Here is a 23,659-nt window from a genome sequence, read left to right as displayed (position 1 = left end):
GTGTTATTTCATTACATACTATTTTATCTAAATATTACTTGAAAAAGTACTGAAATTTTTGCAGCATGAAAACATAACACAACATGCATAAGAAATTGCTAACTGGATCTTGACTTGAGCAGCTGAGGGAGAAACCAGGCTTTTATTGTACATTACAAAAAATTACTACACAAAATTCTATAGCAGAGGAATGTACTTGAAATATCTATATGTATTTTGCCAATAGGCTAACTACTAAAATAAGGTAAAATATAATTTAAAGAGGTGGAAGTCTTAAAAGCCCCTGGCACATTGTTTTCTTTTTTTTGTTCTGTTTTGAGGCAGAAAGAGAAAATCAATTTGCCATCAATTCCTAGTTTGGAATTTTTAAGGTAAAATGGGAATCTCTAGTGGAGATTTTTGGGTCAGGTGTCATATTAAGCTAAAGTTGCCAGAATTAGGTATGTTCTAGCTGTTCCCAGGAAGCAGATGGTTCCTTTGAGATTCACTTCCAGCTGGCATGCACTAGCTTAGCTGGCATGAACTAACTGAGGGCTAATGCTAAGGAGACAAGAAGACAATTGCAACCAATTCCTATTGACCGCTTCTCCTCTGTCACCACCAGCATAGAACAGAGACAGCATAAAATCAGCTTATTTTAGAGAGAGGTATATTATGTGAATAACTTAGGCATCTGCAATCTACCCTCAGATATCAGATAAGAAAATAGTGGATTTTCAGACATTCCAGTGCTCACATAGTCATGCCTTGTGAGAGATCTAACCCCTACTTAAAGAGCTTAAAGATGCAGATAGGCTCCAAGCTGGATTTTCAAAACTGTCTGTGGGCCTAATTCATGTTCTTATGTGGCACAGCTCCTCCACTGGTAAGCAAATGATCCTGTTAAACCGTCCAGTCAGCTCAATTCTCAGCCCACTATTTTGGAAAACATTTACATAATAATTATCTCAATACAAAGATGATAATGATCAAGTAATAAAGATAGTCCATATGAGTTTGTAAAAAATACATCATATATAAAACTATTCCTGTCTCCTGCCAACTTAGTAACAGGACAACAGTCATGGGTGCAAGTCCTACATGACACTTTCATAAGCAAATAAAGGAGATATGTTCTGACTGGAATCATCACAAAATATATGAAAAAAGATTCTCAGAGAGCAATCGCCAGTGGCGCAATGTCAATTCACAAGGGCATCGTTCTGAACATCCTCCAGGGATTTGTGCTATACATTCACAAGTTTCATTGCCAACTCAAGACATGAAATAATAGAAAAAATGCATCAAGTATTCTGAAGACATCAAGCTAGGAGAGATGATGATTGAAATTTAGAATGACCTTTACAAACTGACAAGCTGGTCCAAAAGCAATTTGATTTATTTCAACAAAGACAAGTGGAAAATGCTACAGCTGACAAGGCAAAATCAAATACGTAAATGCAAAATAGACAGGATCTGGCCACAGCCACTGCTGTACAAAAAGATGCAGTGACTCAAGAACTGCAAGTTGACTGTGAATCAACAATACAGTGCTGATATAAAAATGATATAAGTTTTCAGATGTGTTAACAGGAATGTTTCATATATGGCACATGAGATAATTACTTCTGATTTGTCCCTTTATTAGAGAAGTACCAGATTTGAGCATCTTATTAAAAAAAAAAAAAACAAAAACAAAACCATAAAAAAAACCAAAACCAAAACCTAAACCAACCCAAATCCCAGACTAATTGCAAAGAGTCCAAAAAAGCAAAGAAATGTGAAAAAAGGTTTATAAAATGTAAAACAGAAAATAGGATTGCTTGGTTTAGAAAAGACCAGAAATAAAGAAGATAAAGGTTTTAAAATATCATACAGACTAATAGAAAGTAGTCTAAGATTATCTTATTTCTAAGACCACCGGAGAAGCAGTAATATATTCAATCTGAAATCAGGAAAATTTACATTAGACATTTTAAAAAAAAAACCTTTCTATTTGTCTTCTGTAGTACCAGAAACAGCTAAAGGGGAATGGAATGGAATCTGTTCTTCAGACGTTTGTAAGAATAGGTTATCATCCAAGCTCTTCTCCAAGATGACATTTCTATGATACTACAAGCATGCTGAGATAAGTGTATTAAAAGATTATAAGGCAATGAGACTTGGATCCAAAAGCATTTAGCTGTCAAACTGAGGTTTCCTAACTTCCAGTGATACAGGCATCAGTTACATTTATACACTTTATAAAAAAATTAAGATTATGCCTAATTACAAAGTTAAAACTCTAATACACTAAAATAAATAGAAAACACTGAATAAACAGGAGAGACTGAAGCTGTTTACCATGATGAAAGACAGAATAGCAATCTCCCATAGATATGTTCAGAGTTGTTCTGTCTGAATTTTAAAACAGTTTTCATTAACACAGTAGTGAAGTTAACTACCTAAAGCAGTGAAAATACTGTATTATAAGGTACAAAGGAGACCAAAATGCTATTTTTTTGATTTTCCACAGGTAAGAAACAAATTAGAAGACACATGATATGAAATCTAGTTCTTATTTTGCTAGAAGAACAAGCACGGGATAAATCACCAGCACTCTCATCAAGGCATGTCTATGCTGTGCAAGGGACTATACTGTAGAGACACCAAGTTCCAGAGGAAACAATGCAGCTGCATTTACGTGTTATGACAGGATTCATGAGCTAACTGATCTTCAAATGTGGATTTATGATATTGGGCATTATCTTGCACTAACGTAGCTATACTTTTTCAGATCCCATATTATTTAGGACTGTCACACTACTTCAGGAAGCTTGAAGCTAGGACGGAAATTTCTGCTTTGTACCGCAATAGGGATTTACTCTAAAAGTCATACGCAGTAAAAGGTAAAAAAGGTGTTTTTGTACCAAACACAATATTATGAGTATGTTAAACTACATTATGACTGTTCTTTTATTTACTACACTAAATGAGTGCTTTTGTCTTTTTGACAGATTACACCATTTTAAATGCAACAGAGAGATACTGATGCTTTTGTATCTGTTTAAAAAATTTCCAGAAAAATCAATGAAGTAGATTATACAATTAACTCTTACTTCTGTCTTCGATGTACTCATCCCAGTTAAATGTTGTCATTGTTGTATTAATATATGTACCATTTTCACCTATAGAGCTATTAAAGTAGGAAATAACAGTTGTTTCAAAAGTAGAATTGTCTGGAGGCCACTGCAGGCATTTATTCCTCAAGTTGCCCATGAACAGCTGCAGCCCTATTAGTGCAAATACACTCAGACAAAACACAGTCAGGATCATTACGTCCGAGAGCTTCTTCACAGACTGAATTAGGGCTCCCACAATAGTCTTCAAGCCTGCAAAGAGAAAAGATTTTTATTATGATGTTAAACAGATACTAAACACACAAAAATTCAAGTGCTTTTACCTGACAAGATAAAGATTTCATGCAAAATGACAACTAAATGAGTCTAATATTTATTATACAGTAATTTTCATGAAAAGCCTTATTACTTGTGAAGATGAATGAAAAGCTGTAAGTTTATGCCTGTTTTACAGAAATAAAAACTACATATACCAAACATATTGTTTATGCCAAAACAAGTGATTTTATTATTCATGCTATATCTCAACCCTGCATAGAAAAGCATCGTTACTTTAGCTGATGCTTCTTGCCCAAACCTTTCTTATATGAACCTTCTGAAAAGTATTCTGCATTAGTAAACCCAGTACCAAGACATTATAAGTGCATATTTGAATGATATCATAAGAGGGGTGATGGTTTGGAGAAGAAAGACATCTTTAAAAAAATACCCCATGCATGGTCCATGCTATCCTTTAGAGTTTAATTTTTTATACATGACTTAAAACTGAATTGAGTTGCTATATCAAGTGCCTGCAATAAATGATAAAATTTGCATCAGTATGAAAGCTTAAAAATAACTTATATTTAAAACACGTAAAGGAAAGCTTGATGTCATAAGATGCAAATCACATAGGCTGTTTACTGCAAATATCTCATGCAAGAATTTGTTAAACTCAAAGGCTGACCTTTTTTGAAAAGAAAATACAAGTAATATAAGCAAGAATCAATTTAAATAAAATTACATGTCTTGATTCCTGCTTTTTTATTTTGTCAACAATGTGTAGCAAACAAGGCTTATGCTTTAAAAATGTGAGTACGGCCTTTGTAGAACAAAAGTCAGCCTCAGTGTTTAACCTAGCTCTCACCTGGAATGACTGATATTGTTTTCAAAGCTCGGAGAACTCTGAATGTTCTCAACGCTGAGACATTGCCCAGGTCCACAAACTCTGTCACATATCTGTAATAGGGGAGTTCACACACAAACACAATGACAGCACACAAATAACAGTTGGAGATACGAGGGGCCTAACACCTTACACCAACTACTTCTTACCTGGGATTACAGAAATAGTTTTCAAAGCTCTCAATACTCTGAAAGTTCGAAGAGCTGAAACATTGCCTAGGTTTACAAATTCTGTTACATACCTGTAGGATTAAATCACAGTTACTCAGAATTGAGGCAGATTTTATCCTATTTGCTTGGGTCTTTGATCAAGACCTCTTCACCATTCACTGTATTTTGCCTGTGTTATAAATATGCTCCTGACCATGAAATTAAAATAAGTTTTATCAAAATAAACCACATTGACTTGGTGTTTGAAACCTAATTTGGTCAGCTTATAGCAGGAAGTCAAAAGGATTCCTTTAATTCTGGGATGCAGAAAGGAGACAGGATATGAACAGTTCAGGCTGATGGCATTCACAATCCTAACGGGCTGGCACACCATGCTGGCCTCTGCAGCACATGCTTAGTTAGAAATACTAAAATGTGTAAAAGAGGTAAAAGAAACATATTGAAACTGCAGGAAGTCCAGGCTCCAAATGTTCTGGCTGACAAAATATGAGGCAATTTTTAGTCACTATTTCATGCTATCAGAAGATATTTTTATAAAAAAATGAGCAGAAGACTTACGCAAATGTAATGACAGTGAAATCTAGCCAATTCCATGGGTCTCGAAGAAACGTAAAATCTTCTAAACAGAAGCCCCTTGCAAGAATTTTAATGAGGGATTCAAAGGTATAAATTCCAGTGAATGTGTATCTGAGGAAAATATGCAAGACAGAGTTTATAGAAACACACAAATGTTAGTTTTACACATGATGCTCTTTAGTTGCTTTATTCTCATTTTCTTCTTTTTAAGTGGCCTAAGAATTTAATGGCAGTTACAACCAACTTTAAACATCTGCAGAATGCATACCATAAGGAAGGAGGAATAAAATTATGATTGAAAGACTATATGACAACCCATAGCTTAAGTTCAAATTCTATAATCTGTACAGTAAGACAGCTACAAAACTCCTGGTTACATCATTGATGCATGTTTATGTCCAATCTGAATCCATGTTATAACAAAACATGCGGATAGATCATGTTAGGATTTCAGAATTTGTTTCCAGACTAAAAATGTCTTCCTTCAATGTTATTTTTATGCTGAAATGTTGTTTAGTACCATGAGCTGGCAGTGTGCCAACCCTCACCAGTCCTGTTTGGCTTTGTTACAGAGTAGCTGTATCCAGTACTTCACCTTCAGCAAGACAGGCATAGTACCGAAATGAACCAAGAGTTTCCAGATGCAAAATCCTGTGTAAGAGCAACTAAACATTTTTTACAAATACGAATAAAATTCAGCTACTCATTTTGACTAAAAAATGTGGTTGAAATTTAAAAAGTAATAATATTTAATTCTGGCATTCTGAGTAATTTCAATTTTCTACCTGCAAATGATGTCATCTTGAAATATTGTTTCATTTATATTTTTAATGAAAAAAGAATTCAAATTAAACTATTTAAAGGTTTGAAATGGTTTTCAAACTTGAGTCAAACTGAAATGATTTTTCCAATGTTAGTATTTTCAGTTTAATTACTAAAAAATTTCTTTCCTGCACAACTTTACTCAACAGATGTTGAGTATCTACATGTATCTATCTGTTGTATATCTAAATGGTACAATTTAATGACATAAAGAAATACTGAAGCTAGATATCTTTATTCATAAATATTTACTAGATGGTAGACATCCTGAATACATACATGTTCATATCGAACTCAAAATGAGGATGCCTGCATTGACTTTAACAGCTCTATGACTTCACTTTTGAATACTGAAGTTTAAGCAGGTAAGTATCATCCAAAGCAGTTAGGAATGAAGAAGCAGCAGAAGTATAAAATGCTATTGCAAAAACGAAGCACCATGAAGAGCAGCATTTCACACTGGGGTCTACAGCCTTGGAACTACAACAAAATATACACCAATTGTGTGTCAGCACCAAGTAGCTGACACCGTGCTAGACCTTTTCTTTTCCTAAGGGAATATTAGCCAACCACTTAAACACTTTTTTAATAGCTCTTTTTTTTCCATACAAATTTTCCATTGTTAGATTGTCTTTGGTAAAGGAAAGCTGCAGTACAGTGAACACAGCCATCCATCACACGATCCCTTTATCTGTAATGGCTATTGCAACAGACATGGGAGAGTATTTCCCCGCATTTTTGCACAGACGTAACATAGAATGCAGTGGAAAATATTTATAATCCACTTTTTTGCATGATCATAAGTCTAACTTCTCTTCTTACATTCTCCATCGAGTACTGCAAACAGAGGATGGACATTGAACAATTTGTAATGAGGCATTGTAAAATATATGTACTTAATATTGCACAGAAGAAACTAGCATCAGAATATCTGTTGAAAGGATATGCCAACAAGGTAGCTGCTGCCAGTGGATGCCACCCAAATATAAAATAATTTTACAGCAGTTTATTTCAGATTACTGAATATTATTATTTTAAAAAAAATCCATTTAACTTACTCTACATTCTTTGTCCAGTCTGGAGGGTTACTCATGGTCATAAATACACAGTTGGTCAAAATAGTGCACATGATAAGCATGCTGAATAATGTAGGTTAAGAGTTAAGGAATGTAAGCCAGAAAATCTCATAAAAAGACTATCAAATAACACACTGCTTTGGCAGATTTCCACTATCAGGAGCTATTTATCCCTCCACTGCTCTGCTAACACTCGGGGAAAAGCCCTGAATATGTTAAAAGCTTCCACAGTCACTGTTTTATAGCTAAAAGAGAACAATCACATACTAAAAATTAGAAAATCTGAAAGATATTAAAAAAGACCACCCTTAATTTTAAGAAGACCTTAGATTATTTTTTCTTTTGAATAAAAATGTGAAAGTTTGAAGTAGTAGCTCCTAATTTAGTAGAATAACACAAAAGGCACTTGTTTTGGATGATCCAGCCAAATCTGATCTACATCATTCATACAAAACAGTGAAAAATAAATTTTCTTGACTTTTCTTTTTCTGTTTCACCATAAAATTTGGCACATATCAATGTTTTTGCTTATCATTGTAATACATATATTGAAAGCTAGTTATTATATAGTAGGAGAGAACATAGGGAAATCTTAGTGATAAAATTATTTTATTACTGTTTGGTTTATATATAGATTTTGTAGTATAAATGTTGGCAGAGGGAAGACACATGAAATTCTAAAAAAAAAGAAATCTAAAAAGAATTCCAGAACAGGTCCAAGTCATAAATAATTCCACTGATTTTAACAGAACTGCTCTGGATCTACAACCTTTCACTCTCTGGACTGACTACATTCTTCTCAGAAATGAACATACAAACACCAAATGAAAACCATAATGATGATGCACAAAACATCCACATGATGGCACGATAACCTAAAACTAGAAAGGACAAAGCTCGATTATGAGAAGAGCTTTAGCTTCTGTAACTATAAAATGCAGGTTCACATGGTGTTTCTAAATAGAAGTCCAAGTATAATGGGGTGGGAAGTACTGTGAGGTTCCCCACATGAAGTTCTCTTTGCATGTCTACATTAATGAAGAAAACCTTCAAGTGACAGCAAATACCTCTGCCTTCTCAACCTTCAAACAACTGTGTGGCATTACATTCAACAATTCTTCGGGTTTTCTGCTCAGTAAATATATTTCAAATTCTTTACTTAGCATCTAGCTTCTCACTATATGCTCATATATGAGCAAAGCAGAAGAGAAAAGTATTTTTAAAAAACATAGAAAATCATGTGTTATTAAAGTGTTCCACAAGCCTGTATTTTACATAGGCTTTCAAAATCCTTTTCGATGAAATGTCCTCTCAGAGCCGCAAATCGTCACTATTCTTTCGTCAGTGGTAAAATAACTAGCATATACCTTCCCACAATTTTTAACAATGTTTTTTAACATTCTTTGGTGACTCTAGCTCTTCACCACCATCTCAGTCCCATGATCTCCCATTATTCCTTGTAACTGAATAATGCTCTATAACTTCCTAAGGAATGTCAGATAACTGACAATTATTTGTAGTGACACCTGTAGCAAGCAAATATAAAACAGGCTATGTAGTGTCATGATTGATCCTGAAGTCATTTGTAAGCTAGCCATTGATAACACATCCAACATGTAACAACCATTGTAATTATCAGAATTCCATTATACCAAGATTGAAAAAAAAATCCTTTCAAGTTTTATTCTATGCGATCTTAGTATCCCTGTATGTAATGCTATCACAAAACTACTTTCAGTGCACTTATGTTAGACTTTTGTAAAATGTAAGTGCGCAAACTTTTGTATTTGTTCCTTAAGTAAGCAGCCTTGCTGAAGTCAATGCCCTCATTGTTCAGATCAGCATTTGGCATCAGACCAGTGGGATGCCTACTATAGTCAGCTATCAAAACACTAAAAAAGACAAAAGAATACATAAGTCCCTATTACCATTTAGTTTTGCAAATGTCTACCTGCAATGTGGAAATCTCACATCCTACCTGAAGACTGAAATTAAAACATCTACAGAATTACGAGTGCATAATTGAATAACGATCAAGAGATAAAATAGACAGGTAAGATACATATAGGACTGAGAATGCGTAACAAAACAAGAAGCCTAAGCTGTTGATCAACCTATCCTTCTGCAATTGTGATCTGAATCAGAAAGAAAGGAATTATGAAACCGTATTTTCACTAAATATTCATGCAAGCACAAACCTGGGATCAAAGATTTGCTTTATAACACACAGTGTCAGTGAAGAACTGAAAGTATTTTGAGCAATATATCTGCAATTTATGAAAAGTGTGGAGGAGAGGAAAAGATAAAAAAATATGATGATTACAGGAAAAATAAGCGGGAAGGGAAAAAACAGGTGTGTTGGGGTGGAAAGGACACAGGAAGAAATTGTAAAGGGCAATGACTGGCTGTCTATCTTCTGATTCTACTATATTAAGATCCAGCAATGAACACAAATGTAAAAAGGGAATAACAGAAAGAATGTAAGACAAATAGTGGAGAGAAGAGGGACAAAACACTATAGATCACATTGATCCTGGGACATGTGCCAGAGAATGATGTAAATACTACATAACATCTCATTCACTACAGTTTTAGACTAACCACTTAAAAGGATATGAATGTACCAAAATCTTAATAGCTATTTTTCTAAGAGGATTGAAAGGAGTTAACATGTACAGGGCAGAGGTGGCACTGAATCGGAATATTGCCTTCCCTTTATTCAATACTATAAAGGTCTGGAAAAAGACAGAATGAAAAAGCATTTAAAAGACACCAAGTTACAAACAAGTTACAGGTTAAAGTCCAGTATCATTTTCATTTAATCATTAATCATATTTGGTGAAACTTTTCTTCCATTTATACCTCCCCCAGAATCACAGTTCCCTTGTCCAGTTCACACATAGGAGAGTCCAGAACCCAAATTACTATAAACACAGTTGCATGAAAACATTCAAGTAAGTTCATTTAGATACTACAAGTAATCCTGATATTGCTACCTAGAAGACAGAGAGGTATACATAATACATAATTTCTGAAGTATTAGTATATGACGATTTGTACCTTATAGTGAGGTATGTAACTTTAAAAAACATGACAGCCATTAAAACTTCAGCATTCCCTGATCAAATAGCCAGCATTAGTTATCACATTAAAGCACTAAGGCAATAGTACTTACGAAGTGATCTAAATTTCATGAATGACCTTCATGAAAATAAGGAAGAGTGTTCAATAACCAGTTTTCAACATTACACTGATGTACTGAACAGTTTTTGCTGTACTCTAAGGCAAGAGTATACGTATTGGTTCTCTTTTCAACTATTTCTTGTGAGTTTCATACCTGCAATTCTGTCTATTTTCCTTCTGTTATGCTTTACTTTTACCCAATACAGAATTCAATAATCCATGTATTTTCACTGTGTCTCCACAGTTTCAGCAATAGCTCATGCATACTATCAACATTTTAAGAAGCATTTATAAATGTAATAGTTTTCTTAAGACCTGGGAAATAAAGAATAAAGCCTTTATTTAACATGCAGTAAGTTTTAAAATTATTTAGATTTCCATGCATTTGGGGAAATACCTATTCTATTTCTATCATCACTTCTTTCTACACGTGGGTGAAAGTTCATGCTCTTTGAAGGTAAGTGGATCTAGCTAGCATTGTGGCAGCCCTAAAAAGCCCAAAGGGAACACAAGCCATGCAAACCTGGAGCACAGCCAGTAGCCATGATCTGCTTCAGCTGGAATCAGAGGGCAGCATTTGTAAAAATTATGCTCTACTTTCTGAGCAGGTGTGCCAAATACAGCAGCTGAAATCCTGAAAACAAAATGCCTCCCCCTGCCTGAAATCATTTCAGTGCTTCCAAACAGAACATACTTGCATTCCCAGATACCCATTGATTCACAAGCCATGCCATGGTCCTTTGTTGTAGAGGAGAAAGGATTGGTCTGTAATGTACTCTTTGCTACCATTGCTTTTCAACTCTATTACTATTCTTCCTGGAGTTCAAGAAAATATATCCTCAAATCAAAGTTTTTCATATGTTTTCTGTTCCCTTTACTCTGAAAAAAAAACAACTGATGAAGCATCAGTTGTGTGATGCTGACTCATAAAGACATATTAAAAAATTTAAATGGAGCCTGACCTAAAGGAGGACATTCAAAGATATGCAAAGAACACCAAGAAAAATAATGGGAGAAATTACTATGGCAATACATGTATAGTTTGGAGTCTTACATCTACTAGAAACCACTATGCTTTTGGAAAAGATCAAGACAACTGATAGGCATTTCTCAATCAGGAAAAAGAAATTCAGCAGGATTTCACTTTACGTCCACACTTAATTGCAGAATTACTTTTCTAGTTTCCAAAGCGTGATAATATGTGTACTAACTTTAGGATTTCCAACAGTGAACTGAGAGTTTTAATACTGCAGAACTGGGAAAGAAGGAAGGAAAGGGATCAGCACTTTGACCCAACTTCCATTTGCCTTACTTCCAGACTTCAACAGGGTAAATCACTTGAGTAAAGGGAGTAGAACATTATATTTAATTGAAAACTTTGTTTTCAAATTTAACTCTTGATTCCCTGTAGCACAAATTGAGTTTTTAGAAATTCTGCAATGAACATTTAAGGTAGAGCTGATTTTTTTTTAAAGCTGTTCTGTCTGTTTAGTTTATCACAGTATGCCTATGTTGTTATTGTTTCAACATATTTGTGATGAGGCATACCCTTAATTCCTGCAGGAGGTATCTTAATTTGTATTTTTTTACTTAGTTCAAGTTTGACTCCTAACAATCGCTGGGAGTTTTCTTCCTTTTTCTTTGAAGTATTTTTTTTTTTTTGCTTTCATGGTTGTTTTTTAAATTCACTTGTTTTCATTCACTAGCTAGTTTCCACAGGAAAGAAAAGAAAGCACAAGAAAAAATTGTGAAGACAGAAAATAAAATAATGGCAATTTGTTCTTTACTGATAAAATAATGATGGTGCAATACATAGGATGCCAGAATCTGAGCGACTGGAATTCTGGAGGAAACCCAAGGCCATCTGGTCAAAAGTCTAAAAGTTCAGCACTTCTGTGCTTGGCCACAACAATTGTTGTTGTTACTTTAAACAGAAAGTAAATATGTGGGTTTATTTTTTCAAAAATGAACATATCTATAAAATGTTTTTTTAAATTACGCAACATTCTGTCAACACTCCAAGATTAATTCCTGCCTCCTCTTTTTGTCCCTCTTTCAAACATCTCTTTGATAAAAATCATAGAACAATATAAATCTGGATATGAAGAGTTTTTCACTGAGATATATGATGCCTCTACAGAGTACAAAACAGAAGAGGATGATCTTCAGCATATCCTGAGAAATTACCTTCACGTATTTCCCTATCCTTCCCAGCAACAAGAGAATGCGACCTAGACTTTCCAGGTGACTGTGAAGAAAGCTAGTGAAAAGGCATTCAGCTACCTTTTAGATGGGTTTCATAGTGAAGACATGATCTTTTCGCATCTATAATACAGCAATTCATAAAATAATAATTCTAAAGATAACCCCTGTGCTACTTCTTAATTTCTCCTGTGTGTAAAACACTGAAAGTTACAAGTTTTAGTATAATGCCAGGTATATTAAAATAAACCTAAATGCATCTCTACAAACAAACCAGGTCCCACAAACTTTCATTATTAACTTCTGTTCTTACAGTTAAGATTTCTGCCAATTAAATGGGGGAAATGTATAATACATACAGACCATGTCCAAAATACTGGGAATATTATGCCTGTGAGAGGGTTCCTTGTATTTTAATCTTCTTAAAGTCTGATAAAAATATACAACACACTCACTTTTTTATTGATATAATATGGGTCCAGGTCTTCCAAGGGCTCGGACACCATTCCTGGAGGTATGTCGCCATAAATAAATGGCAGTGTCTTTCCTGCCTCCAAGTCGCTATTTGGTTTTGGGCCATCTTCATCATCATCGTCTTTGCGTTCTTGTTTGGATTTTTTAGCTTTTTCTTCATTAACACGCTGTTCAATAGCTGCAAGTGATTCTCTTGTGAAGTAGCGGAAGCTGTCAGGTCCTGGTGGTACCAGCACTGATTGTGCCATCTTTTCATCCTGCACCTCTTAATTACTGTTTAGCCTCTCTCATAAAAAAGTGCTAAAAATATATATACATAAAAAAAAAAACACAGAAAAAATTTAGAGCAACACAAATAGCTACAAATAATATAAAAGAATATACCTTCATAGAATTTTCTGTGGAACATCTTGTTAAATTCAGTAATTATCATCCAAGACGAGGCTGCTGTGAAACAGATTTTTTAATTTGTTTTTATTTCAAGACAAACCATTTTCCTTTGGAGCTGGCCTCTTAGAGTTGTCTTGAAGGTATCAATTCTTAAAATATTTAGTTTCAAATTCATTTAGTGCTTATGACAATAGAGTATCAATTCTACAGACTGTATTAAAAAAGTCACATACAATACAATAACATCTTGCCTTTATCAAAGATAATGCTGTCTGTTCTAGTGAACAAAGCAGGAGATGTTTTCCACCGCATTCAGTGTGAGGAATCAACAATCCTGAAGTGTTTCTAGTTTTGTGTTGAGGAGTGAGACTCCAGACAATTCACCTCCTTATTATCCCAAAAGCTGCACCTTGGACTAACCCTCCCTCTAGCTACAAGGACCAGAAATGACTCCTAGAATCCACTACTGCCATGTACGGCCAGAGAGATCAGTTGCAAGCAATGCAAGATGCTCTTTTTCTTTGGGTACAAATATGCTGCTTTTGCAAAGCTGCCAGCTCAGGAAACAAGATTCAGGCATAAGCACCTGTATTCAGATCCCCTGCCTGGTAACATACTGTGCACTGGAAGAATTGCTGAATTAAACAAAAATGATCTTTAATCATTACATACTGCATTTATATCTTTTATGTCTGATACCATATCGGTTGTATATATTTTGCACAGTTTTCACTAACAAGAGCAGACCCATCTCTTCTTAATGTCTCCAGACAGTTCAGTTAAAAAGAACAAGTGGAAAATATTCCCAATGCAAATACTTTGATCTGAAAACACAAAGGGCATCTTTCCTGTAGCCTTCAAGAACCTTTCTCAAGAGTCTTCCTCCTGAGTAAGCACATTAAAAATATAGCAAATGCAACAAAAAAGTAACAACTTCTGAGTAAGACAATATACCCACGAAACAATTACCAAATTAAAACAATACAATAGTTAGAAATACAATCAGCATGATCCTATTTTACTGTCTCACTAAATATACATATTCCAGTACAGCTGCAACAAATTCATATTTTTGAAGCCCGCTAAATAAATTGCAACATGATGCTTTCCTCCCCTTTTCAACCATACGCACACAGCCATTTACACCTATACGGACATCTACACACATCCCAACTCCTGCAGGTCTCCCCGTGAGCATGCTCTTCCATTGCGGGCAAATGCACCTGGTGCATTCTGTCATGGACGGTCTGTAGCAAACTGCTGCTGGAAGCTGCACTATTAGCAGTAGAAGGGTTAATTAGGAAAATGAAAGTGGTCCTGCAGCAGAATCCTGTTAGATTTTATTGTTAATTACAGAAGAAGAAAAAAAAAATAAAAGGCATAATCCTGTTTCATTACTGCAGGAAACAATTTAAAAATTCATTACCAGTGAAGAATCTTTCACTTATGTGGGTTTGGAATGGCACCAAGGAAGACTGCAGCTAAAATTCCATCATGTCTTTTCCTTTTTCATTTTTTTCTTTCCTTTTTTTTTTTTTTTTTTTTTTTAAAGTCTCCTTCTACAGACCACACCTAACTTCCTGCTGAAGGATCCTGGTTATTGAAGTCAAATCTCACATTTCCTGTGCGAGCCTACTAAGTGCTATAACTCTTATGGCCACTAGATGGTACTGATAGACATCCATAAACGGTTTTAGAAATGGTAAAGAATTTTTGCATACTCGAACACTTGCTTAAACTGAGACTCTGGGACTAAAATACACGGGTTTATATAACCAGCCAGGTCTCAGGATTCTCAAACATTCTTGTGAATATATAGCAGCTACTGCTGATGAGACCATAGCTGTTAAACTGTGAAGGTGACACAGAAAGAAAGTGGGTGGGATAGCAAAGTAAGAGAAACAGAAAAATGGAGGTTGCACAGGCAGTGTACCATCAAAGCAGTTCCTGGGTCTGGATTATCAGCAGTCTGGATTATTTTAAGATATAGCTTATATGAGTTTTCTAAAGTAAACTCATACAATATATTTGATATGTATTCTTTCTAAATGTGGGAAATCCAGAGAGGAAAGAATGGCAGCTCTGAATGTTCACTGCAGTGATGAATGCCTGTACAGAAATCACCCACGGTAGCAGGGAGCCAGACTGGATGATCAGGAGCACTGCACACCCCTCCCATGTAACAAATCAGTAAGACAACACCTCTGGGCACCACATCACCTAAATGACATCTTACTTCTTTTCACTCTCTTGCTTTCTCTGTTTTTCTTATTCTTACTGATTTTCATCAGTGTTCTAGACCAGGGTGGATGGGACACTGAGCAGCCTGGTCTAGTGGAAGGCGTCCCTGCCCATGGCAGGTTGGTCCCTTCCAACCCGAACCATTCTATGATTCTATCATACCTTTTCTCTCACTGCACTAATAAAACTTTTTTAGCCTCTTTCTTTCCCCACCATCGATCTTCTGTCATTCCCTCCTTGTCTTATGCGTACCCAAATCTCTTTCAAACTTTTCAAGCAACTCATTCCTGATTCAGACTTTCAAGCAATCATTTACTTCTGCCTCTCTGCCATCTCCTTTCCTTCAGCTGTGAAGTGGACTAAAGGAGCTGTGGAAAGTAAAAAAGAAAAAAAAGCATAGGTCACTCTAAAGTGACAAAGGTTGGAGAAGGAACGAATACAGTAGCTGAAGAAATGCCATTGTGCATTTGAAAAAAGGACAATGAAGAGAGGGACAAATACTGATAATTTGGTTATTTGGTAATTGTAGTGAGAAAATGAACAGTCTGACTGGATCCAACACTGTTTTTGAAATTTTCAGCAACTAAGAAGAAAATGTGTCAAATGAGAGATGTAATTTAACCACATCACAAATATTGATTTGGGTTTGGATCATTTAAACATTACACAATATTTTAAAATAATGTTAAAAGCCTTTTCTAAAAAGTCTTTTATTTGATAAGGTTTTCTAATTTCACAAATGACTCAATGAAATAAATAGAAATTGTGTAAACACTTCCATGTAACCAATATTTTTTTTGTTAAAAAGCTTTGGATGAAAACTTCTGGCTGGCTCTAATTGGGACTGTGGTTTACTTCGAGCTGCTCTGTAGTCTCACGTAAGAGGATTATGAGACAGCACAGATTCACAGTAGTAATGCAGCTTCTAACTACAAATACAAAAGTATTTTCATTATTTATTTATATTTATATTTATATGTGTGGATATGTACATATGTGTGCATGCAGCTACTGATGAAAGTTGCAGTAAACCAAGTACCTGACAAGCTGGGCTAATTCACAATATGGAAATGGATCTTCATTCTGCCATCAATGGTATATTAAGTGTCTGATTATTTGTTTCTTATTGTATGAGTCTGAAATTACCTGAGATCTCAATTTGATTTCCACCAGTGCTATATGCTATACAATCCACATGCATAGTATTAGGAAGGACAGTGAAAAGTAAAGACAAAAAGGAAATAGCCAGTGGGACATTGCATCCCATTGCTTAGATTCTTGTGTGTACAGTCTTACTAGGCTGTAAGGTGAAAAGAACAAGTATTGTAGAGAGACAGAATAGGTAGGAAATGCAATACGATCTTTGTAGTCTAAAAGAGAAATATATATACTTTTGAAGAGGAGACCACAGTACTACATCTAGAGAAGCTAGAAACAATCCTTAAAAATATATTGAAAAAATTAAATACTACATACTATAGTAAATGTAACAGATAAAATTAGTAGATATAGGAAGGGAAAATGACCAAATGAAATAGTAAATACCAATCAAAAACCAATCCAACATAACCTGCTTCAAAAAACATGGACAAAAATTTACCTAAAATATAATAACTGAACAAGAATAATTCTGGTAATATGTAATTTCCAGCTGCTGTCTAGCTTCCTACCTACAGCCCTGGGTACATTTTATGAGTAGTTTTATCACCAATGCTATCCACCTTCCCACCTCTCTGGCACATCTGAAAGCTTGAAGTGGACTTTGACTTTTAATCATTTTGCAAAACAGTCATGGCCCATATAAAGGGCAGAGTTAAAGAAGTGTTCAGTGTCATATGTAAAGAAAATCTGCATGAGGGTGAATGATTTTTGACAGGACAGAGCTGAGAGAAACTTCTGAGTTTTTTCCTGGCAGTCTAGGAGCCCTTCATCTACAGACAATCTTGATTAATAAAATCAGAAAGCAAACAGATTACCAGATTCTCCTCAGAAATCTATAAAAATTAACTGTCTACGTTCAATGTTAAAGCAAAGCATTAAAATGTACAAGTGGCAACGTGCCATCATTCAGGGGTTTTGTAATCCTTTTACTCTCCAGCTGTGTGTTCCTATACTATGTCACAATTGTCCCTAAGTGCATGACTTTTCATTTATATAGTTCTGAATTTCATCTCATTCCAGTAACATCAGTCATCAAGCTCACCTTGTCCAATAGCTTTCTCATTGACAATGCTTCCCAACTTTGTGATAGCAGCAAATTACATTGGCATATTTCTACTTTCTTTGCTGAAACAATCAAATTTTAAATAAAATCTGTCCCAAAATTATAACAGTGACAAGCAACTTTGAGCAAAGTGTAGGTTACTGTGATACTTGCTGTAGTTTGCAAATAACGTTAATATCACTTTGAGAACTTTAATCTTAAAAACACCAAAAAATCAGAAATTTATACTCTAAAATGAAGTATTATTTTTTGCATTTAAAGAGAAAAAGGGGTAGAGGAGGGAAAATGGAGGGTTTTCTTCTTGTAAATAATATACATTCAAACTTGTAAATTGTATACATTTAATCAAGTACACTGAATCTAGAGAAATTCCTGACACCTCTTCCCCCCATGGTACTTAAAATACTTACTATACTACTAAAGTATTCATGATGATCTAGATGACTGAAAAACATGTTCGTTAGCTTTGCAGACTACATGAAACTGAGAGAGCTACAGGTAAACTGGAGGATTAGAATTTGAAATGTTTTGACAAATAACAAAATGGTCTTGAAAAATGATGCAATTCAAGAGATACAAGTCCTAGATTTTGTATTTAGGCAAGAATAAATAACTAAAAAATTAGAGGATGAGGAACAAAACCCCACCAATAGCTCTACAGGAGAAGATCTAGAGTACTTAACTGCATTACATACCAACCATGAGTGAAAACTGTCAGTTTTGGAAAAAAACCGCAAGTACTTAAATTTATAAACTTGTGAAATCATCTTCTACCCTTCTAGTTGGAGCAGTATGTCCAACTTGGGTACTGCATTTCAAAAAATATGGGGCCACCTGGAAAGAATTCAGACCACAGTATAAAAAACAAAACTTAAGAGAAAACATCCAAGGCATTGTGGAATTTGAGTTCTTTCTGTCTTTATTTTACATTGAAAAGTTTGATGGAAGAGACAATGACAGTCTTCATATGTCTAGAAAGCTCCTCCAAGGAAGAGGCATATAGGCAAACAGGTTGTGGGGTTAAACTGCAGCAAGAGGGACTTGTTAGGAAAGTGTTATTTTCACTTTTACCAGTGAAAATAGAGAATGAACAGAGCAGACAGACCGCAATCCTTCAAGGCCTTTAAGAAAGGCTAGGCCTTGTAAAAAGAAAGATCAGTGATGAGCGTGAGATTTGTAGCAAAACTGATCAGAATGAGAATCAAGAAACTTGTAACAGGCCCTTACAGTTTTAGGGTCTTAATGAGCATAGGTTTCTCATTGTTTTGTGCTGCTCCAGCTGTTAGTTTCTCCCTGGGCCTCAAGGGAGCAAAAGCTTATTGTTTATATACCAGAGCAGCAGAAAATAATGGGGTTTTGATTTCAGTCACTGTTGGCTGAGAAAATTCTTGAAGAATCAGTGGGGTGCAGGATACAAAAGAGTGACATCATATGCAGGAAAGTCCCAAGGACTTCTTTACGAAGAGACGAGGGTGCCTAAGGAAGCATTGGTGTCGAATAGGAGAGATCTTCCCCCAGTTTCTCTTTGCTCACCCCTGTCTCCTTCCAGCATTTTCATTTTCCCCTAATCCAACAAAAAGAAATAAAACCAATCACATTTAGAAAAGCTATTTCATAGTCCATTCTCTTACTTGCAACTAGCATCACTACTGTTCCTATACATGGGTAGAACAAGTGCTGGAAAAAACCCTGTTCTGTCTCAAAGGGCTATAGACCTTCTGGATATGTCAGCACCCCATGGCACTGCATGAAAGATTATTGTATATGATTGCCCTGTATGAAGGTGGAAGGTTTACAGCTGGTGTGGTACATCTGTTAAGGTTTATGGTCTTACTACTCCACTGCTGAAATTAGTGGACGGAAAATAAAAATCAGTTTTCCTGCAACTGAGGCTTGTGTGTTTCATGCTACACTGCATCGTGTCATCAGTAGTCAGAGCTCTGACAGAGGTCTCTTCATCCAGTACCTATGTGCTGAATTGTGAATTTGAACAGTAGGTGTTTCTATATAACAATTTTTTCCAAATGGCTTGGAAGAGTTACATAAAAATACAGCTTCCTACACATTGTCCAACATTTTAAATGAATGCATAACTAGCAAGTCACCTTTGAAAATACATTTTCTGAAAATCTTAAGCTGATACAAGGTGGTGCTGTCAGAAGGGACAGCCCCATTCTCCACCCATTCTTGTCCTGGTCATTTCCCACTGTGATGGCTTCGAGCACTTCTGCATCTCTGCATTTTAGCCATATCAGCTCACTGGTCTGCCTGAAAACTACAAATAAGTGTCCAGATGTCAAACAGACCAAAGAGCTGATCCACCACACTACAGAAATTAAGAGGCTTAATACGTCCCCTCACTTTTAGAGTGCAAAGGACTAGCTGACTGCCTACAGTGTCTTCCAAGTTTTAGTGCTTCTCCTAAGTGCAAAGCTCAATAGGGCTTAAAGCGCCAGAGTATGAACAAACAGACCTTCAGTGCCTGAATGCTGAAGCTGAACAGAGCTTTAACAACTGTACAGTCAACAAATATTAGCATGGATCCTGTACCTAGTGTAGAACCCAGTATAGGTAGAATAAAAAAAACAAAAAGGTTTCTTAAAATGCCCAAACCCTAGCAAATCTAGGGATGAAACAGGGCTAGCATCCAGTAACAGCAGCCTCAGGACTGCTCTTCCAAGATCAGAAGGTGACCAGGATCACCCTCCACCTTTCAACATGGATATCAGGACATCAGGACAGCATTTTATGCAAAATATGTGGCAAGAGTCATCTAGCGTGAAAATAGGTATACAAAAACCTCTATTGGGAAAGTTTGGGGGTTCTTTCAGATCAGTTTTCTCACTCAGTCTAAAAGTTATTTCAGGGTACTGCCCATAGGGCTATGGCAAGAAGTGCTCCAAGGAAGTATGAAAAATACATTGCTAAAACTCGGTTGATTGTTATTTTTGCTTACTGTTAGCCAGTAACTGGCAATGACTTGCATTTGGTTATAGCTACATGCTCCATTTTCCTCTTTATCAGAAATGATCTCTGAACAATTGCTGATTTTCAATCAAATGTCAGTGAATGAACAAAAACGTTACTTGTTTTTTTCAGGTAAGACACCCTGAAGTACTTCTTTCTAAATTCACACCTGGGAAAGATTCAAAACAACAGTTCAAGTTTCCCCTTTACAAAAAGGGATACATACTGACTGTCTCCAAAGCAAACAGCAAAGTGGGAGACAAAGTAATGGGAGAAGAGCATTTGCCAAATCCCTAATGAAGCTGGTTAAGTGATTAAGGCCTTTCAGCCATCAGAGGTGGGCTTTTCATCAAATCAATCTTTGCCCTGATATCTGTTGTGAAGAATGAATCCCCACAAGTACATTCTTGTATAAGTAAGTGTCAAGCTAGAGATATATCCATTTTTAGTGTGTTTGTGTGGGGAGAGTGACTATACAATTCAAAGATGTAATGATAACAGAAGTGCCATATGTACGGGATGAGCTAGATATTTCCAGATGCCTGAATAGGAGAATGTGCTGATTACTTATGCTGTTAATAAAACATGCTGTGATTTCTTTCCCAAAAAACCAGAACCCTGAGTTTAACATTCCCAGTATGGGCATTATGTAAAGATGTTTAGAATAAAATCTCCATTAATCGTAACTACAGCATGGCTACAGAAAATTCAGTCATATATAATTTAGATCCTTTTGGATAAAGGATGCCAGGTTGATGGGAAATTTTAAAATGCCCCTAACAACTGCCTAGAAATTTTGGATGAACAACTTCAGTCGGGATTCTGAACCTACTGACAAGTGGTGTGGAAAATACATTTCCACTTTTATAGCCTCTTGCCATCTTCTGTTGCAAACACAACCTACAAACAAAACTGCTGTGGTGGTTATTGTTTACATAAGCCTAGGTCAGGCTGCCACAGAAAAGCCAGGCCCAGCACCCCTCAGGCGAGGGCGCAGGGGCCCAGCACCCCTCAGGCGAGGGCGCAGGGGCTGCAGCCGGCTTCCACTCCAGTCCCAAAGGCTCCTCTGGCCTTGGCGGAGCCGGAGAGCGGCGCCACGGGCGCTGCGGCAGCCGCGGGGGAGGGCAGGGCCGGGCGCACGCCGCAGTGCCGAGCCGAGCCGAGCCGAGCCCACCCCACCCGCCGTGCCGCCTCCAGAGCCCGCCCCCGCCGCCGGGCGCCTCAGGTGCGGCAGCCGGGCCGCCGCCCGCGGCCTGCGCGGGTGCCGTTGCCACACGGGATTGCAACGAGCGCAGACGGGCAGCGCGGTGCCGCGAGGGAAAAGCCAGGCCGGGGAGGCGGGCGGGGAGCGGCCGGGCTGTGAGGGGACGCGGCTCTGCAATGGCGGCGGGGGCCGCCGGCACGGAGCGGCGCCGAGGGGAGCGGAGAGCGGTTGCCTAGCAACCGGCCCGGCGGCTGCGGCACCGGCACCCGCGCTGCGGCCTGGCAGACAGCGCAGCGCAGCGGCAGCGCCGCCCGCGGGCTGCGGGGACTCCCCGCGAAAACCTGCTCCAGGCAGATGATTTTTTCCAGAAGGAAAGCGTCCCCAGCCTGCTCCAGCGGGGCCTAATCAAACGGGGGAGGCAGGAGGGGCGGAAAAGAGCGGCATTTAGTGTAGCGTAGGTAGCGGCAGGGTTGCGGGGAGACAGGCGCGGAGGCGGCCGCGCTCCGCTGGCTGCGGCGGCTGCGCCTGCTGGAGGCGTCGGCCAGAAGGAGCCGAGGCCCGCTGTCCCCAGCCCGGTCCGGGCTGTCCCACCCAGGCGGGCAGGAACCGGGGAGCACCATCCCTCCGGTGAGGTGTGTTCACCGGCTGTGTTGGGTGCGGGCGGTCAGCCATGCTGCTGCCGCCTGCTTGCGGGCGGCCAGTTCCCTTCTTCAAGTGGGGGCGGTTGTTGTTTTTCTGGGGTTTGTTTGGTTTTTTGACTACGAAATGGTGACTAAAACCATAGAAACAGACATGGGGAGCTGGATGCTGGGACGGTTTTTACATCATCTTCCCTTTTAAAAGATGTTGCCCCTATTTCAAGCTGTTGGTATGTTTAAAAAAAATATATAACCTCCTCCACCACATGCTAAATAACCCTGACCTTAGGTTTGGTCTATAGAAAGCACATCAGGAGGTATGTATCTAATTTGTAACTTTGCAAAATAAAGAGAATCTGAATCTAAATGGGGTATTCTCTAAATAGTCTGCAATTGCAAAGATAGTGCATTAGTAACAAACACAACTGCCTCGTGAGGAACTTATTTCTAAAAGCAAAACACAATAGACACTAAAAGCGTGAGGACCATCCCACAGAGGGGAAACAAACATCTCCATGGATAACATATGAGAATTTTCCCCCTGGGAACTGCACTGCTGCTGACAGGCTCCCTGCAGCTGCACAGCACCAGCTGCCGAGGGGATCCTGCAGGAGTTAACGTAGCTTGAAAGAAGCATTAACTCCCTGGATATCCATCAGCTTCCAAGGGCAAGATGCCACAGACTGTATTTCCTCATCAGCACTACTCGTGCCCCTACCTCCATGTCCTACTATATAACTGCACCTGGAAACATACCAAGGTCTCTGAAGCAGGCAGAAACAGAAAAAGGCATGACTGAAAAGCACAACTCCCTTTCCCACACCTGGTCTCCACCAGATTCCCTTTGCCACTGGAATGGAAGAACTGGCTTTGTTTCAGAGAAATGCCACTTCAAATAAGCCAGAAGCAAAGTCGTTTCAGTGATACTGGAAATTAAGTCATAGATGAAGTCCCATATTTACTTCTAAATATTCTTTTAGTCTTACAATGGTTTATGGGTTAGCAGTTGTTACTATATCCTTAGGGATAAAGTGCAGATGGGTCCAAGCTAGCTACTAGTTACAGGTTGTCTTGTTTCATAATAATTACAGATGGGGCTGATGGTACTGTTTGTTATTGAGATACTTGACCTGTCCCATTTTCCTTTCATTTTATGCCGCCACCCCCACCCTTCCCTTGCTTACTTAAGCCAAACTTGAAGCACTGGGGCTAAAATTTCCTTTTTTGCC

The 23,659-nt window shown here is 37.6% G+C and overlaps 1 protein-coding gene across 1 annotated transcript in view; it reads right to left on the bottom strand.

The window, feature by feature from the left end:
* SCN2A (sodium voltage-gated channel alpha subunit 2) overlaps positions 1-23,659 on the bottom strand; it is an 80,764-nt gene that overhangs the window by 46,477 nt on the left and 10,628 nt on the right. The window contains exons 2-7 of the mRNA XM_040604433.1: positions 12,748-13,066; positions 9,524-9,642; positions 6,890-6,979; positions 4,992-5,120; positions 4,225-4,316; positions 3,078-3,350 (exon numbers count right to left, since the gene is read on the bottom strand). Coding sequence (XP_040460367.1) covers positions 3,078-3,350; positions 4,225-4,316; positions 4,992-5,120; positions 6,890-6,979; positions 9,524-9,642; positions 12,748-13,014 — 970 coding nt within the window. The 5' untranslated portion in view covers positions 13,015-13,066. The remainder of the gene's footprint in view (positions 1-3,077; positions 3,351-4,224; positions 4,317-4,991; positions 5,121-6,889; positions 6,980-9,523; positions 9,643-12,747; positions 13,067-23,659) is intronic.

This window comes from Falco naumanni, chromosome 8 (assembly GCF_017639655.2).
Source record: "Falco naumanni isolate bFalNau1 chromosome 8, bFalNau1.pat, whole genome shotgun sequence".
NCBI classification, from domain to species: Eukaryota; Metazoa; Chordata; class Aves; order Falconiformes; family Falconidae; genus Falco; species Falco naumanni.
The sequence above is the reverse complement of the archived record's forward strand: the minus strand, read 5'-3'. Positions and strand labels throughout refer to the sequence as shown.